The 20,278-nt window shown below is 35.6% G+C and overlaps 1 protein-coding gene across 1 annotated transcript; it reads left to right on the top strand.

The window, feature by feature from the left end:
- The first annotated feature begins 5,333 nt into the window (after window positions 1-5,333).
- On the top strand, window positions 5,334-11,146 carry LOC121967295 (heterogeneous nuclear ribonucleoprotein 1-like). The gene is made up of 4 exons (XM_042517426.1): window positions 5,334-5,519; window positions 5,606-5,835; window positions 5,931-7,122; window positions 10,577-11,146. Exons 1-3 carry the CDS (start codon window positions 5,510-5,512, stop codon window positions 7,119-7,121), a joined length of 1,431 nt encoding a protein of 476 aa, XP_042373360.1. The 5' UTR covers window positions 5,334-5,509; the 3' UTR covers window position 7,122; window positions 10,577-11,146.
- Window positions 11,147-20,278: the final 9,132 nt, after the last annotated feature.

The raw sequence follows: 20,278 nt of genomic DNA, 5'->3' as shown, positions 1-20,278 counted from the left end.
ATCATGCACATTAATTACTGGCTCCACCTTCAAAAGAAAAAAAAATAAATTTGAAAACTTAGACTTGCTCTTGAATTAAAAACTCTAAACCTCTCCTATACAATCATAAAAACTTTTTGTTAAGATTTTTAAATTTTATAAATCTTTGACAAAGCTTGCATTGGAGATGCTTTTAGTTACTCTTGAGGGCAAGCACTGAACAAAAGTAAGGAATTATGTTCCTATGCTTGTACACTACTGTTTGAGTGTTTTAAAGTCCATCTTAGATCATTAACCTTGTTCATTTGGCTCAATAAAACCCTCTGTTTTTTCTTTATTTCATTCACCTATTAGCATGGGTAATTTGTATTTACTTCTTCTTCTATCTTATTTTTTATGTTTCATGAAGAAAGTGAAACTATTAATCAATTCACCACAATTTATGGTCAATAAACGATATTAATGAGTAAAAGATGATGTTGTAATGAGTAAAAGATGATGTTGTAAAGCATATGAAAATTCTTATTGACTCTAGCTCGTAGAATATTTGATTGTGGCTCAAAACGATGCATTTACACCTTTGTTGATCCACCAACTAAATCATAATTTGTGCCCTTGTCATCATCCACCCTATACTCTCCATTTCCTTTTTCCCTCACACGCATAACACTCCATGTGCATTTGAATCCTATCTTGATTTTCATTTAACAACACACCCGGCCCGCTAGTTTGTCGATGCACCCATTGATCATCCCTAGTTTGTGCACACTGCCGTCAACCCCTTGCCCTCAGCTTCCCTTTCTCCACTTCTATTGTTTGATTATACTTTATTCGTTGTTGTTCCCTCGCCCAAATATTGGTGGAGTATATAGGATACCTTGATTGTTTTTTTTCAACTATTCTAACATTACAATAATTAAACAAGAATCTTTCAAATTTAAGTCAAGTGTCCCAAATTCATCCAAGGTTTTGTACCATGTGTGAAGAATTAGGTTCTTAGATCACAGTGAAGTTTCTTGGGCTCCTTTTTGAACATATCAATGTAGTAAGGCTCTACAAATGCCACATTAATGTTAAGAGGATGATTCCCTTTAGTAATTTTGTAAAAGTACTTAATATCTCATTTTCTAAGGCATTCTTTCTATTATATTCAAATCATGGAAGTCGGATTTAAATTTCATGATAAAAAGGATGACATTAGCTTTTTATAAATGGATTGCCTCTTTGTAAGATATGCCTAGGCTTTGGCAATGAGACTTAACTACCTAACATAGTATGCTATTACAAGGCTAATGAAATCATTTTCTTTTTCATGGTATTGGCCATTATATGAAATATGCTATCAATAAAACATAGTTCGATATTATTAGTTATTTTTTTTATCATCTCTCAATCATTGTCCTTTCCTCTACCAAGTAGCTAGAGTATCCCTACATTAATTTGGTATCCTCGATCGTCATAAAGAGAAATTGAGTCTCCCATATTGTCTCTAACAAGAGAACTCTTTGATATTCATTGAAGTCCCAAAAAATCTTAAATAATATACCTTTGTCACTTTATGCCGACTACACTCACTATAAAAGTTTAGATACTAGGTAATGATATTTATTGGAATCATAAGTGCCTTTGCAAACACTGATGGAGTTGGAATCCGTTGAAATTTGAATGGAAATGAGAGGGGTTGGAGTGAATGGGAAATTAAGTGATATTAAGACTAATTTATAATCATAATTGTGAAAATGGTAAACGTGCGCACATTTGGAGGAGGGGTGCAAATCTAGGATTCATTTTGCACAAACCCTAAATTACTCTAGTACAAGTACTACTTGTAAATGATAGATCGATTGGGATAAAATTATCCAAAGTGGATCAACTAAATTTTTTGTCAAATGGATCAATTTTTTACTACTTGCTCATGTATGTAACATATGTATTAGTATGTCATCTGAAACAGACGGATGATTAATGGAGAACCTTTTAACCATCATTATGAAACAACCGACCATTGATAATCGGGGACTGACATTTCAAGTGCCAGAGTAAAGGTGATAAATGACTTTTAGTTGACCATTTAATATTGTGGCCTGAGCTTCTATATAAGGAGCTTGCGATAAAGACAAAAAAAAAAAGACATACAAATATGTTGAGCAAAAGTCCATCCACTTTTGTCCCTAAACATTTCTTCCTCTCTTTTATGCATTTCACTTGGTAGTTCTTCTTGTGCTACCATTTGAGTACTAGCTCGGTGCGCTACGAACAATTAGTGTTTTGTTATGTACATAATTGTGTAATTGTGTCTTGAGAAATAAACGTCAAGCATGACCTCAAAGCACTGTTAGAGGGGACAAATCCGTTTTAAAGAAAATGCGTCAAACAAAAGCCTCTACGTTTCAATTTCTCACTTGAACACCACAGTCAAGTGCGCGACTTCTTGACTTGGCACCCAACTTTCCACTCGGGCTCAGAAAGCACTTAGGACTAAGTCTCTCAAACTCAAGGTTACTTCCCGAGCACTTGCCCTCACTTCATGACTAGCTAGACTCTGCTCCCGAGCACTCGGTGCTCAAGCAGTGGCAATCCACTCAGACTCGACCAATTCAACAGTCGACAATAGAATGATGCAACTTGCACAAGCGGCACTAGGCTCTTGGCTTCCCACTCAGACTCGGGAAGCACTCGAGCCATTCGGACATGGTGGCACTCGGGAGTACTCGGTGTCCCACTAAGGAGTAATCAGTGTACTGGTCAGGAGCACCCAGCATACCACTTGAGAGCACTTGATGTGCCACTCAAGAGCACTCAACATTCGTCCAATGACATCCCACTTGGTCTAGAGCAAATCCACTAGGTAGTCCGATAGTGATTGTCTAAAGTACTCAGCAACTTTGGCAACCAGTGACGTAACTAGGATTTTCAACTATAAGGGACAATTTTCAAAATTTTCAAACATCAATGTAGGTCATTTTCACAATCCAAAATCTTAAATTTTGAATTTAAGGAGTTCAAAACTAACATAAATTCAAAATTTCGATCATAATAATTGATTCTACTTAAAACAACGATTTGTCAATCCTAAAACTTATCTATGACTCACAATTGAAGAAATTTTTTATGATATCACTTCTTTATAATATTTAGCATTCCTATACTTAAGCTACTAGTAAAGGGTTGTTTATTGGAAAAAATCAAAGGAAAATTTTGAAAAAAAAAAACAGATAAGAGAAGATAAGGAAGAAGAACTAAAAGATAAGAGCTTTATCATCTTCATTATCAACATCGACTAGTTTTGGTGAGCTTGGCAACGATACAAAGAGAGCAAGGCAAGGTAAAACAGGATTATTCTTATCGTGCCAATAAAATCCTAAAAAATATTAGAAAAGTAAGAAGATGCAAGGACTGCTCTTATTATTGGAAGAGGGCAATAATTGATAATGCGTTTCTTGCTTACTGGAGAAGAGAAAGAAGAAGAAAAGAGAACTCTTGTACTTGAGAAGTGGAGAGGAAAAAACTATAGGTTTACTGCGATTGGAAAAGAAAAGAAGAAGAAGGAAATGAGGAAGAAGAGAAAGAAAAAGGATGGACGAAGGCACTGCGGTGGCATACAATATGATGGGGTTGTAGCGTGCACATAGGGAGAAAAAAAGAATGAAAAAGAGAAAGTTTCATTAAAATACCCCCAATTCGTTTTAAACCGATTGAATCTATTTAAACTTTAAACTTGATTTGACTATAACTTAACTAAATTAACTTTAAATTAATCTGAGTTTAAACCAAGATAATTTTTTTATCTCCGCGCCTATCTATTAAATTTAGTTTAAATCCGATCTAATTTTAATTTAGCATTCTCACTTTGTATTACGCGATTTAGTTCATCAATTTATTATTATATATTTTATTTTAAAAATTCAATGCTTAACCTTTCAAGTCAGAATATTTTCTCATAAAAGTGATATCAATAGATAGCTTAGGTCGAAAATTTTCCAAATATATAGTCAATTTCAATTTTCCAACATTGAGGTGGTAAATCGAGCGGTGAAAAGGCGGTGAGAATTTGATATTATTTTTTTTAAAAAAAAATCAAGGGGCGATCACCCCCCTCCGTCCTCACATGGCTATACCACTGTGGACAACTCAATAACTCAACCTAATCATCTTAATCTAACATTTTGAGATTATGAGCTCAAGTCATTTTAATATGGATAAGTTTGAATTTGAATTCCTATAATTTTCAATTCAATATATTTAGCAATATCTTCAACTGAAACTACTCTAGCATCACTTGTTAAATTTAGCTATTTCAACAAAAAATGATGAACCAGATAACATCGAACCTGGGTCGATCGATTTGGTCATATGGAGGTTTTTTATTGATCACTAAGATAAATCGGGGAAGTACTTGGGACGGAAAGTCTAGAAACCTAGTATCATGTAATTGTGCATCCCATTTTGAGGAAAATTTTTGAACTATGAAGGTCTGAATGATAATTTTACATTCTTCCGTTGCACTGTATAGGAAAATTTAACTGTCTAAGGCTATAATACACTTGTTAATTTAAATCTAATGGTATAGAATGATAAATAACCTTCACTAAATCACTATATATACATAGTTATATCAAAACTAAACTTATCGTAAAAATATAATTAAAATTAGACAAATTAATATACGCAAGAAATCTATAAATCTTGGACGCCTCAATATGAATATCAATATTGAAAAGTAAAATAACTCTTTTTACTACGTTTAATATTTTTTTTAAACATAAAAAACTCTCTTCAAGCCTTTTAGTATTTAAAAGTATGAAGATAAATTTAACTAGAATTTGAAAAACCCTGTTTTAATTGAATGTCTGCTCAAATATAATTTTATACCAATTTGCAAATGCCAATTGAAATTTATTATATAAAAATAATAATTTTTAGCTTTTATGAGAATATCTGTTAATTTAACAGTGATGCAAAAAACAAAAAACTATTATATTCATTTATATTAATTAATTTGTTTGAAGAAAAAACGATAAAACTGAGAAAAGAGAAGACGTGAAGTGGTAAATAGTTGCGGCAATCTCATATGAGTTACTTAATAATAGACGAGACGAAGAAGAAAAGGAAGAGAAGAGGAAAAAGAGAGAGAGAGAGAGGAGAGAGAGGTGAAGAGGAACCCTTCTCGTTCGACCTTCACTTCCTCTTCTTCCAAATCTAACAACTCCGGAACCGATCTCCGCAACGCCTCCGCATCTGATACCCTCTGTCTCGGATTGGTAAGGCGCTCCCTCCCCCATTCTACCTGCAACATCCCCGATTGATTGATTCTGATGCGAAGGGCGTTCTCGCGATCCGATTGGTATCGATTTCGTTTTCTTTCGTGACTTTTCGTCTTCTGTCGATGCTTTGTGGCTCTCTTGTCGGATCTGTGGTGGACGGCGGGGCAATGGTTGCCCGCCGATCGGCTGACGTGGTTATGACTTGTTGACCAAGTTTTGATTTTGTGCGTTGATCAGTAGTTCGAGATTGGATCTGATCCTCATTGATGCCTTCGGGTTCGATTTCCTGAATTAATTTCGGATTTTGATTCGAGGATGATGTCGATGATGATGACGACGGTTGGGTGGTGCTTAATTTGCAGGAAGGCGCATGGGGATGGATCAGGGGAAGCTCTTCATCGGCGGAATCTCGTGGGACACCAATGAGGATGGCCTCCGGGAGCACTTCGGCAAGTTCGGGGAGGTGGTGGAGGCCGTCATAATGAAGGATCGGAACACAGGCCGCGCCCGCGGCTTCGGGTTTGTCGTGTTCTCTGACCCTGCCGTTGCTGAAAGAGTCGTGATGGAAAAACATACAATTGATGGCCGAGTGGTAAGTAGACTCCTATTTAATGTGCTTTACATTATCGTTATCGTCTTTTAAGCTTGGACTTCAGCTCAAATGACAGTTCTCGATTAAATTCTTAGGTGGATGTCAAGAAAGCTGTTCCTAGGGACGACCAGCAAGTTCTTAATAGAAGCAGCAACAGCATCCATGCTTCTCTTAGCCCTGGCCGCACAAAGAAGATATTTGTGGGGGGTTTGCCGTCAACAATAACAGAAAATGACTTTAAGAAATATTTTGATCAGTTTGGGACAATAACAGATGTCGTGGTGATGTACGACCACAATACACAGCGGCCTAGAGGATTTGGCTTCATCACATTTGATTCCGAGGAAGCTGTGGATAAGGTATTGCTCAATACTTTCCATGATCTGAATGGTAAGAAGGTAGAGGCCAAGAGGGCTGTGCCTAAGGAACTTTCTCCTGGACCCAGCACACGATTGCAGACTGTTGGATTTAACTATGGTGTTAATAGAGGTAATAATTTTCTTAGTGGGTATGCACAGGGGTATAATCCAAGTCCAGTAAGTGGCTATGGTATGAGGATGGATAGCAGATTAGGAGCTCTATCTACAGGGAGGAATGGACTCCCCTCACTTGGACCTGGATTTGGAATGGGACTTGATTACAATTCAACTTTGAGCTCAGGTATTGTAGGGAATACAAACGTTGGTAACATTCTTGATTATGGGCGGGCCTTGAACTCGTTTTACAGTGGTGGGAATTCAAGTAGGTATGATGGTCCCATTCCATATAGTGGTTTTAACCGAAATACTAGCGCACTTATTAGTTCAATGGCTCGAACTTTACTGGGAAACACAGGCCTTAATTATCCTGTAAATTCTGCAACTGCAAGTGCATCCATGGCATCTGGGACTGGTGGCCTTGGTAGCTTTAGCAACAGTAGCTTGAACTGGGGTAGTTCTCTTCCTATCTCATCTCAATTTGGGGGGAGCCGCTCAGGCTATGGCAGTGGGGATCTGAGCTATATTGGTACTGATAATATTGCATTGGGAGGCAACAGTTTTGAAAGAAGAGTCTCTCCTGTAGCCAACACTAATCTTACTACTTCAAATTCTGGATATGAAATAAGTTATGAAGATTTATATGGTGGCAATTCGGTTTATGGAGACCCTACTTGGCGACCTTCATTATCAGATGTTGATGGTACTGGTTCATTCAGCTACAGGCTTGGCAATTCAGATGCAGATTCAGGCAAAGAATTTGCAGATTATGTGGGTGGTTATGATGTTAACAGTAGGCAAACAGATTGAGGTATCTCAGCCTTTTAACTTCTTGGCATTCAAATTTCTTTTATTATGCAAAAGAAGCATTATTATCATCAAGTCTTAATACTTCCGCTGTTCCAAGGCAGCAATATCACTAGCAAATTTTAGATTAATTAAATCAATTTGATTTGCTTCTATTGTTATACCAATCACCGATTGAACTCTTTTGTCTATAGAATCTAATTTTATGTAAAAGAAGCATATGATTTCTATATGTTTAACTATATTAGTTCTTTGTAGATCTACTAAATGGCTATATGAAAATTCATGTTGCTATATCTGCTTCTTTGTAGCATATTCATAAACTACATATATTGCTTTCTTTGTTTTAGCTTTAGATTTTTTTACTAGGATTGTGATTATCTCAACCTATGCCATTGATAGATAATCAAGTGGCTTTTAATTGTTTTGACAAGTGGTTTTGTAAGCAAATTCTAGAACACTTCCATGCCCTTGAAAAATATATCTTCGTGGCATGAAATCAAACACTAAATATGTAGGAGTTGGGGAAAAACTTTACAATATTAGTTTGCCTTAAAAGACAATATGATATATTTTTTCTCCTTGTTTTCATGCATATGAACACATTGTTATATTGGGAAAAAAAAAATAGTCTAGGATTCTTAAAAATTGTTAAATAGCATAGTTTGGCAAGTTGATTCAATTAGAGTTGATGTTCTGAGTGTTGAGGGAAGAAGAGAAAGTAGAATGTAGCTATCAGTGATCTAAATGACTAGGTGTTGTGAGAGATATAACCTTACATGTAACACAGTAGAGGGATAAGATTCTTGTAATTGACCCCAAATAGGTGGAACAAATTTCTTGTTGCATGTTTGTTAAGTTAGCTAGTTGGGATGTAGAAAGAAGTTTATTGAGTAGAAACAGTAGTACACTCCGTCTATTTGAAATCAAATTTTATCTAAGGTTTTGATGTGCCCCACTCTTCTAGAAGAAGTCTAACACGATAATTCAGTTGGATAATGCTATGTTACCAACAATGTGTGGGCCATTGAGTATACTATTTGTTGATATGATAAGGGTATTCTAGCATGTTACTGTTTGATTGCCTCATATGGTCAACGTACTATTCCTTATGTTCAATAAGGAATCCATTATATGACTTTGTAATTTTTCTCATTTTACATTTAAAGTGGCATTTGGTTCATCTTGACCTTTTTTATTGGGAACAAACCAAATTTTCAATTGATTCCAATTCATAAAATCAAATGTTCCCAAGAAGCTATAACTTTTGTTTCAACCCAAGGTTAAAGTATGGTGATGCGCTGTAGTTTTGTACTGTGCCATATCGAAACTGAATTTAACCATATAATATTCCGCCACTTGGCTTGCTTGTTTATTTCAACTATAAGTCTATGACAATTAGAAAGATAGTTGAATTAAAATTTAGAAGAATAAATTACAAAAACATAATATAAATCTTGACTAATAATTACATTTTACTAATAATAAAATTGTATGTTAAAGCAATGGTTGTTCTTATAACATCCTATTGAAATCAACCCATATTTTTGAAAACTAAAATTAATGCTCTCAAGACATGTAATATTTGGGGTCGAAGTTGGTTTTGAGCATATCTTAGTTAACCACTAGGAGATTGGACTAGTACTAACACAATTACTATATATAACTTCACCTTGCTTTTTTTTATTCTAATATGACTCCTCTTTGTTATCGTTGGTGCTCTAATTGGTGCTACTCCTCTTTACCTCCCCTCTCTTATTTTCGTGTCCTCATTCAATAGACTGAACTAAGTGATAAGTCATGGGAAGAGAATAGTCTTATCTTGGTCAGGTTAAGAGGATACCAACCAAGACGGGTCTTATCTCAGTTGATATCACCATGCTAATATGGTGAGATTCACTCTTGTTGTCATAGTATTGATATTGCTAGTGGCTGGATTGATTTTTTTCGGTTTTGTTGACAAGATGACACATAAAACCATGCTTCAACCTTCAGTTAAGGAATTCATGTTATCAATTGAAATGCCATTTAGAAGAAATCCAAACTTCATGAAAGTGGACTGGTATGTTTGAGCTTTTAAGTTAATAATTTTTAATGAATCAGTTTAACTTGGGTTTTCAATTTGAATATACCCATATTTTTAAGTAATTAAAATTAAATAATAATGAGGAAAACTAGGATGCTTGATTTTATTCCGGTAGTATTCAGTGCAAATGGAAAATAACATATTTAATCAATTGCGCAATTATGGAAGCTCACTTTATTTAGTTGACAATTTGGCATAGGTTTGCTGGTAAAAGGAGTTAGCATATTGATCACTAAATTTATTAGTTTTCATTTTCGATGGTTGAACTTTCTAACTCGTTTATATGTTAAAAGGAAGGTACAGTCTACCCCATGATCCTGTGAATCACTTAATTTTGGATTGTTTAGCAAAACATCTTGAAGTGAATTTGATCCAAGAGGTATCATGTGCATGCTACAATCCACAGAAATCATATATCAAACTACTATGCTGTGTACAACTGAAAAGAAAACACTCAGTATAGATGTCGCAATTGAATATTTATGACCATTGTATACCTACTCCAACTCCAATCATGCATGTTCTAGAAGGCAAAAATTATAACACGGGAATGTGCATGATAAGGTATTAAGTCTAGCTTTGCTTCCTATTTAGTTCCATGTGCTATACTTCCCTCATGCGTTTCTCTGTCATGGAGTGTTGCTTGCTGTAGCTCAGGGGGAAGATCAAGAATGTCTTCATTTCCAACTCATAGGAGCTAGTAACCATGGGAGTTCTCGAATTGGTGGCACATATTTGTTCTTTCCTCAAATTCTAATTAGCTTTCTATCTACTGACCAAAAGAAAGGTCTACCGGATTATGAAGGGCGTAATTTAGAAAATTAACCTTGAAGTTGCATTTAACATGGTTATACAACCCCTTTTAGGGAAACTAGCCTGAAATTACAATCAACCACCCCTTGGGCCTTTTTTATCTGTATCTAGTTATTTGTAGTGTGGTAAAAAATGGATTTGCTCCTTTATTGCTGGGAATTTCCTCTTGCATCAAGAGATAGGAATATGATAGCCCACCTTATGCACGTGACAGGCTAAGAGTCTGACCTTGAAAAACTTGTGTAATTTTCTTTTAGACAGTTATTTAAACTTTTAAAAAATGAAGAAAAGAAAAACTCTTTATGGCTCATGATGCTTCTGTACCAATTGCTGTGGATAATCATTTTTGTAAAAAGGTGAGCAATAAATTTACCAATTTTAGTGTTCCGATGCAAGTGACAAATGAAGTGCATTTGCATTGCTATAAAACAAGCTCCTCTAAGTAAACAAAGAGGTTTTATCTCGTCTGGTGGTGTTTCTCTGTCAAATAATTTCTCTATGTGATGTGCTGCTTCCCATGTATCATTATACACTAATACATTCTATTCTCTTCCTGCAGAGAGATGAATGCTAGCCAGCTTATTTTCCCTGGTAGATATGTTTCTATCAAGACTGCAACAGAGTTACAATGTAGATGTACACATATTTTCCTTTCCCATTCTGCGTGAGAGTTCCAACATATGGTGTTTTGGTTTGCAAGGAAATTTCCTGAATATGACTGCACATTGGTTGCTGTGTCATGCAGGGATTGCTACCTTGAGAGATTTTTCTCTCTCTCCTAGTTCTGAGCTCATCACAAGTCAACTGTTCAGTGAACCTGGTGCAGATAGTGAGTTATATATATTATATATGGGTACATTACATGGATCGGTTAGTCATACAGAGCTAACAAGGGGGTCCAAATAAATTTAGTTTTACTTTAAAGATTTTTGTTGATTTGGGTTTTGCTTTCAATTTTACAACAATTAGGTTTGTTTATTGAGTTTGTTTGAGATGTAAACTGTGGTTGCGGGACATCTTCAGAAGAGTTGAGATTCATGCTGGCGTTGGCCGAATGGAATTTTAGAAGTATTTCTGATAAATGAAAGATAGGAAGGTGCAATAATATGACGTGATTGTTACCTTTTGACTTTTATGTCATGCCACTTTGTTTTTTTTTTTTTGGTTGTTCATTATATTGGACTTTGTAGATGTAATTGTTTACAAGCATGAACTCTGAGTGTTAATGTTTGTTTTGGTGTCAAGATTGTTGAGCATTGTGGTTGGATTTCATATAGTGAATGTTTGTACCAAGGATCTTCCATAGAACTGTTCAATTTTTTGTTCTTTCTTGCTTACTGTTCTTAGAACCATTTCTCTATCAATTTTCATGATATCTTTATAGAATTTTTTTTCTTTCAGTTTGCTCCAACATGTAAAGATTAAAACAAAATAAGTGTTTAAATTCTTTTAAGTGCATAAAATGCTTGCAAAGATGAGAGGGGGGACTTTGTTGACAGAGTTATGCTCTATCATTCAAACTTGTGCCACAATCAAATGCAAGCCAAAATCTAGCTATCTAAATGATATAAGACATGTTTAACATTGCATTATCTGTTACTAGAATATAACAAATATGCAGGGCTGACAAATGTATTGGGCTGGTGGCTCATAATACTAGATGCCCATCTGTTTTGGGCTTTTGATATCCAACGAGCATTTGAGTTGATATATATATATATATATTGTAATTCATTGAGTTTACAAAAGAAGTGTAATAAGTCAGAGAAGTTACTGTACATGATATTAGAGTGGCCTTTTGATAGTTTTGTTTCACTTTTATTATGGTAGTTTATACATTTGTTTTTCAATTTTAGTGGAGTATATGCTTTGGTTGGATCACTTTTATGTAAGATAGTTGATTTGACTTCTTATTAGGGCTGCCATTGCCAATAATCCTTCCAGTGGTGTTGACTCAAGTGATACTAAGAACACTTAAGATCTTACAAAGTATGCATGCTCAATTACAATTAAATGATGCCAATTCAAGTAACAAATGGTTAGAGCCAATTTAATCACGAATTGCAAATGAACATATGCCACAAATTTGTACATAAATGTCTCATGGATTAGTGTAGTAGATATTGAGATCGATCTTCAATAAGTATAAAATATTTCATTGGATTTCTAACTTTTTCCATGTAAAAGGCTACCGTGCTAAGGTAAAATGTATACATTGACTTACATGTCTGTATCTTACCGTATGATTGATAATATTAAATCGCTTAGAACGATCGATATCACTTTTTACTCATATAAATTTGTATATACAAAAATTTAAAAACTAAAGCGAGGTTCCACACCATTGCATTACTAACTAGATATATCTTTCATGCTCAAATTATAATACCAGAAATTTTATCATATTGATAGTGCCTTGAACTTAATTCAAATAGAAAGTGACCTACAAGCTCAATTAAAAATTTAAAAATTAGTTCAAAAAATGTTTATGCTTGGGAATTTTTCTATAATTTACCGTTATTATTATTTTTTTAAAACTTCATTTGATTCTAAAATGTTGCTCTTTAAACTTAGAGTATTAAAGAAATTAACTTACTGCAGGAAATAGAAATTATCATTCAATCATCAATCAGGCTCTAATTGCTGATCTGTAAATTCACGGTAACCGATCAATTTAATTTAGCTTAACACGGAAACAGATGCTCCCGTGGATAAAATATCTGATTCAATACAATAAGGTTATGCAGATTTTAAAAGAAAAGAAAAGAAAAGAAAAGAAAGCATGCGTCTAGGATTAATTAGATTGATTAAAAGAAGATGACTTATGAGCCCTTAATCCTTATGAAGCATGTTGGATTTCAAGAACCTACGCGAATTTGTTTTTTTATTTTTCATTTAAAAAACTCCAACAATTCCTTGGCACAATGGCACTTGCACTCAGAAAAGGCTTGGGCTTACGCAGAGGCCACTCAAACCGCAGCAAATAAAATTGGGCGAAAATCAAGCGTTTTTTTAAAATGATTACAGAAATTACACACTGCTGTCAAGTAGTGTTTAACCAATTTTGATTTTTTTAATAGATCGACTTCAAATTTAAATTTTGAATTGGTGACTACAATTCGTGTTGTAACAACTATGACATAGACTTATGAATATTTAACAGTTACGAAATTGTAATTATGATAATATAAACTTTGACCGAACGATATATTCGAGGGTATCTATGTAAATTTATAACAGAAGGTAATGCGATATCACCTCCTTTTATAAAAAATTTAAAGAGGTGCATTCATCTACGATTAAAAAAAAACAAGTCCTTTTAATTGTCACTCAAATTTAAAATAAAATAAAATCGACCCGAGTAATGTAAAAGAGCGTATGCGTCATATTCGTGGGTTGTGGCCGAGGATCATTTTTTTTAATCTAGAGGTTATACCATTCATATTTATAGTCGGATCATGATCATAATCTGATCACAAATGATTACGATTCTTTCTTGGGTTCATTATCTCCATTAAATTATAATTTTTATTCGGAGCGAGCGGTCGGAGGTTGTCTGAAGACCTTCGGTGGTGGATAAGTGACCAGGTTATTAGACGCCGAGCGAGGGTGTCCTCCAGACGACCTCCAACCGTCCGCTCCAAATAAAAAATATAATCTGATGAGGACGATGAACCCAAGAAGGAATCGTAATTATTTATGATTGAATCATGATCATGATCCAATTACAAATATGAGTAACATATCTCCTGAATCATAAAAAATGATCCAAGAAATCTTACCTCGTGGTGGCCATGGTGAGTGGCGACGCTGAAGCAGTTCACTTGCAGTAAGCTTAATTCACCGTCGGGCCGTATTCCCCCTAGCCCGCTTTGTTCACACTCATCCGTCCTCACGTGCCGTCCGCGAGGTGAATACAACCATCACCATCATCCCCTTGCTCGCTACGTATCTCAATAGTTTTTTTTCTCTTCTCTTTTTAATTTCTTCAACAAAATTCTGCGATGTCTCTGCCTTTTAATTTGATTTTGGCGATTTATCAAATCTCGCCCTTAAATTTAAAAAGTACTTAAATGGTTTTCTAAAATACTATTCCGCCTTCTCAAATTAAATCAAACTCTTTTTTTTTCCTTAAGTAAACCAAATTTTAAAAATAGTCTCTTTTCCGCACTGCAACCAATGAACTATATATGGAACTCCTCTCCTGACAATGAATTACATTAGTCACGATTTCGTAGCCAAGCAACCACAAATCAAATCGCAAGCATTCGTCTGTGAGCCCACAACGGAGCTTATAGTTGCCGTTCGGCCACAATTTCACAGTTAGACTGTGAGCATTGACAGTTGGCCTAGCCACGAATTTGTGGTCCAGAGCTCGTGACCATTCGCAGTGACCACAAACTTGTGGTCGCTTGGCCTTGAACTAACACCAGCCTGGTCAAGGGCGAAGCCACATTCAAAGCTACCTAGGGTCAGGTGGAGTTTAGAAATGGACAAACTTAAATTTATCATGGGAGAAAGAGAAAAATACGGAAGCAGCCCGGGACAATGACATCGGCTTCGATGCTTATAGCCTACACCCCGAGTAGATCATCCGGCCTGATTCCGTCATTGCTTGGTTACAAAATAGCAGACTCATGAACCCATTTGGCTATTGGGTAGCACCCAACTACTCAACCTCAACCACATGACACGAGGTGACACTTGACTAACTACTCGACAATATTATCAGGTATATGAACTAACAACTGTCACACCTGGAGGCCTAATCATCAACAATGTTAGGTATACAATTTAACAGTTGTTGTTGATTGTAAAGGACACATTATTGTATCATATTTCATTATAAATAAAAAGGCAAAGTTGGTCATTATATTTATTTCAGTTCAGTGCCGATTGAATAAATATAATAATGTCCTTGGGTAGTAGGTTTTTATCTACAGTATATCAATTAGTTGAATTGATAGTGAGATATTGTAGAGAACACTACTCTTATCTATTCCTAGTCGAGCATTAATATACAAGGATAATATTAATGCGTTGAGACTAGCATATAGGTCAACGGATGACTTGATCTCACAAGTCATGGATATGAGATATCAGGTTGACACATGGGTATATATTAGAGAATATATACTGAATGACCCGCCATGAGAATGTTTCATGGATCGTTATATGTGTGTCATAAACATTCTCATGTGACTATTGGTATGAATAGTCCTTAGACCTGAAGTCACTACGGTTCCCTACATAAGGAGTTGTGTACTTTGGTATCGGCAAACGTCACCAGTAACAAGGTGGACAATAAAGTCGATCACTGGGTATGCAATGAATTATGCGGAGGGATGTGAGTGATGTAGATGGGATCTATCCCTTCCATATGACGAAAGCGATATATGTGAGCCCCTTGATTAGTAAGACATAAGAAAGCATGACCATGCGCAAATGAGTCAATATGAGATATTGAGCTTATTTGATTGAGTGTGTCTACTTAGAGATCAAGAAATACAAAGGTTGATAAGAGGATGACACGGTCTATGCCTCATTGATCAACCTAGATATCAAGGATAGAGGGACAAAGTCATACAAGATAATAGCCACGGACAGGTTAGGTCGGATCTTGACTTTCTCGTCACTTGGGTAGCAATGATGCCTTGCTAGATGTCACTCATTGCTTAAGTATCTAAATGTTGATTTGGGTACATTGCCAACGTTACGAGAACCTATTGGGTCACACACAAAGAACAAGTAGATTTGGAGATGAGTTCATATGATGAATCATTGGATTAGGTCTAATCCGAATTGGACTTATTGAGTTGGACTCAATTGGATCGAATTGTTGGATTAAGTCCAATTCAAATTAGACTCAAGGAGTTAATTTGAATTAATGAAATAGTGATCCATTAAATTTGAATTGCATGAGGATTAATTGAGTAAGACTCGATTAAATTAGACTTGAGTTAGACTCAAGTGAATTAGACTTAAGTTTGACTCAAGTGAGGAGACTTGAGTTAGACTCAAGTGAGATTTAATGAAGATAATTATTGAATTTTTGAAATTCAATTATTCATTTCATTCAATTTTCGAAATTGAATTTGAAATGAAGAGTTACACTCATTTGAAATGAGGAGTTACAAGTTTGGTTCTTAATGGAGTGTAAATACTCATTAAGGCTATTAATGCTAATTAAGTATTTTCATTGGATGAAAATACTTAAGCTTTTTTCTCTTCATTTTGGTGTGAATTCTCTTCATTTTCTTTGCTCCTCTCCTCTTGGCCGAAATCCACCTTCAAGGTTGCTAGCACAACCTTTCTCCTTTTGTGAGTTTGTGAGACAAACGAACGCTTGTTCGTGTGGATACCGTAGAGGCACGAACGCGAGATCGTGCTGTGATCCGAGCTGTTGGGAGTCCGTGAGCATGCACCAAAGGTATAATATCTCATGCTATGTTAAAAAACTTAGTATATGTAGGAATTTTTCTTTTCCCTTCACATGGATCTTCTGGAGGAAATAGGTTTTTCCGCTACCCGTTTTTCTTCACTTAGTATAATAATAGGTTTTTATTTTCCATCTGCTGAGCGTCTTACCTCCACAAGAAGTCAACTGAATCAGAGCCTACGAGCCACTAAAGGAGCTCTGGGAGAAATTCATGGAACTACATGAAGGGACCTCGGAGGCGAAACTCGCAAGACGGGATCTGCTCAGGAACCAGATTAGCAACATTAAATTAGAAGAAGGAGAACCATTGGATATCTTCACTTAAGAATAAAGGAACTCATCACCAGACTCATGAATTTCGGAGAAAAGGTAAGCAACTGAGATTCGCTAAGGTACGCGTTTAATGCATTTCCTAGGACTACTGAATGTGCATCATTAGTAGATATTTATTATATATCTAAGGATCTAGAATCAAGTACTTTAGAAGAATTATTTTCAATATTTGAAGTCCATGAAACAAGATGTGTAGATTTGAAAGAGTCAAAGCACAACATTGCCTTAAAGACAAAAATAGATGAACGAGATTTTGACACTTCTCTCGATGACGACGAAACGACACTGATGGTAAGAAAATTTAAAAATTTATTTAAAACTAAAAAATTTAATCAAGTACAGGGTATAAGAAGAAAAAGAAAAGTAAGATGCTATCACTACAATGAAGAAGGGCATGTAAAAGATAACTACCCAAAATTGAAGACCAAGGACAAGGAAAAGAATAAGAAGCCAACTCAAATCAACAAGTATAGAAATCTAAAGGTGACGTGGGATGAAATATCGTCCAAATCGGAGATAGAAGCTCTCGTCGGACTTGCTCTAGTGGCAAGTCACTAAGAAGACGAAGACAAAGCAAGCTCGTCCGAAATGAACATCGATGAAGGGGGAGCGACATCGGAAGAAAGCAACACTTCAGGGGAGCTTCAGACTACGGGATCAACAAGGTAAGTTAAATACAGTCTCTTCCTTCTGACAAGTTATTTCAGTTCATAAAAATATTATTGAAAATTACTGTAAATTAGAAAAAGAAAATAAAGAGTTAAAATCAATCTTAGCTATATCTTGTCGATTAGAAGATTTCAACAAAATAAAAATAGAAAATGATAAATTGAGAATGGAAATAGAATATTTAAAAAATCGTGCATGCTCACATATTCAAAATATTAGGAGATATAATGGTTTAAATTGGTATTTTAAATATCATAAGAGTCAATTAGGAAAATATCACAAATATACATTCCTAATAAATTTTTGATTAATCCTATAGGAAGGAACCTATTTTGGGTTCCAAAATTATATTTAGATTAATTATTTTTTTAGCTTTCAGACAGAAAGTAAAATATTTAATTTTCTTAAAAGACTTTGTCTAGAAAATGGTTGTTGCTCCAATATCCAAGAAGGTCTAGTGCATCACTATAGCCTGGAAGATAATTATTGAAATAAATATTTAATTAATTAATTGTTAAGCATTTAGTTGTTATAAAAATACTTTCAATTGTTTGTCAAAAATTTTGTTAGAAATTATTTAGAAATTAATTTTTCTGAAAAAAAAGATAATTTTATCATTTATCTGAAAAAAGTTAAAATTTTCTGAATATTAATTTTTTTAACAATTTTTTTTTAATGTGGAAAAGACTTTTTTTTTGGTTAAAAATATTTTCAAATGAATTTTTTTATGTTAACTTTTTTTTAAAAATTTCATTTATAAATTTAGAGATTTTTCGAAGCTTAAACTTTACTATTTTTTGGAATTTTCCCTTAAACTTTTTATTTTTCTAAGTAATATTTTTAAAGCACCCCATTTTTAATGTGATCAAAAGGGAGAGTAGTGAAAATTAAGTCTAGAGGAAGGGTAGTACAAATTTTTAAAATATTTTTAATTTTTTGTACTTGCAAATTTTATAACTGTTATTCGTTTATGGTTTACCCTAACTTAACTTGAGTTTGCTCACATCATAAAGGGAGAGATTGTAAGTACCCCGTGGTTGTTTTGATTTGATCAACTAAGTAAAGTTAGGTCATGTTGGTATTTGATCCCTGTGCCTAAGTGTGCAGAAACTTAGGAGTATAGGAAGTCGAGCAAAAGACGCAGCTAGCGAGAAGGATAGCACGAGAGAAAGTTGACAGACTCAGTGCATCCGAGGGACGAGGTGCTACGGAAGAGTACGCTGGCGGACGAGAAGGAGGCGCGCGATGTTTTCGAGGAACGAGAAACAGGAACAAAAGATTGCTCGAAGGCCAAAAATGGGTTGGGTGAGCCCTATTCCGGATGGACGAAATCACCCAAGCGAGCGAAGCCGGAGCGGAAGACCCTAACCAATGCGAGCGGAACAAGAGCGAAAGACCGGGACAAAAAGTCAACAAAATGTTAACTTTTTGAATACGGGCGCCCGGAACCCTTCCGGGCGCCTAGAGCAGGATTTTATCTAGAACGCAATGCGACCCATTCCGTTAGGACGGGAATAAAAGTTCATCCCCCCCAGCCATCTGGAACCCTTCCAAGCCCCCGACCAGGGCTATAAATATAGTCCTGCTCCCAGAAGCTTAAATAAAACACTTGTAATCAATTTTGATTAAGTCTAGCTTTGTAATTGAGTACTTCAACTGCTGTCACGCCCCAAGGGAGTCCTTGCCAAAGGAAATTCTGGTAGCATCTCCCCTGTACGAGTGACAATCTGAAACTTATCTACAAGCCCTCAGGGCCCCTCAATCCTCGGACAACACTACTGGAACATATACAATAAAATAAACAAACATCCACGCAGTTTATATAGTACAACCTCCGATTGATAATCACAACCACGCAATTTAATAACTACACCACTACAACGAAAAAACCTTCGCAATAGAAAACATGGGCAGCATATCCGAATCACGATATAAAATCTAAGAGTGCAAAACACACACATCACAAGTATGCAGTTCACTAATAAGGAAACACAAGTCCGAAAATAGATAACCATCTCGACTCCTAGTGGGGATGCAAAACTGTGTGAGTTCAACCTAAATGACTTCAACCTAAAATAGGAAAATTAAGCAACGGTGTGAGTTCAACGACTTAGCGGGTATCAAGCTGACATGCATAGTAAAATATGACCAACAATAATAATCATGGAGTACAGTCTCCTACGTAATAACTAGAAATGCAAAACTGAAAGACAGGAGAATAACTGTACTCACCTGGGCCTCCTATCTTGACATAAAGGTCATCAGACCAAACCTATCATGCCTCCTATATGCATGTCAATCATATGCAACCACAGAAATGCAGCATCTAATATACAACAATCACAAGCAATAAATGCAATCCATGCAAATGATGCAAATAACATGGTCACCTCTGACGCCAGTCAACCATCTCACACATGATGGTGAGACCGAGTTGGTAAGGCTATGACAACTATGCACTCTGTCATCACTACTCCTAAGTGACCGAGTGGGCAGGATGCTATCAGAGTGCATCTATCCTCCTACCCCAAACATAGTGGGGAAGCCTAAGCTCTCATCTCCCTGTGTCATAGTCAAGAGGAGGGATCCTTGCCCGCTACATGCTGCAGTCATCGCTACCCATGAACAAATCTCTTCACACACCCTATCTGATGTACCACTAACCCATGAGTGGTTGTGTGTGTAGATCATGTAACTGGTGATGTGCTCAACAATAATGGAGCCGACAATCACTCAGCATGCAATAGTGCAAGATGATGCATGTCACTAAGCATGTAAATCCTGAACATATCCACCTCCATAAAGTATGTTCCAAAAGGT

This window comes from Zingiber officinale, chromosome 3B, assembly GCF_018446385.1.
Source record: "Zingiber officinale cultivar Zhangliang chromosome 3B, Zo_v1.1, whole genome shotgun sequence".
Lineage (NCBI taxonomy): Eukaryota > Viridiplantae > Streptophyta > Magnoliopsida > Zingiberales > Zingiberaceae > Zingiber > Zingiber officinale.
The sequence above is the reverse complement of the archived record's forward strand: the minus strand, read 5'-3'. Positions and strand labels throughout refer to the sequence as shown.

Bases quoted from the DNA above. Each gene is read 5' to 3' on its own strand.
- LOC121967295 (XM_042517426.1), top strand. The intron at 5,836-5,930 runs GTAAGTAGACTC...TTAAATTCTTAG, and splicing joins ATACAATTGATGGCCGAGTG to GTGGATGTCAAGAAAGCTGT.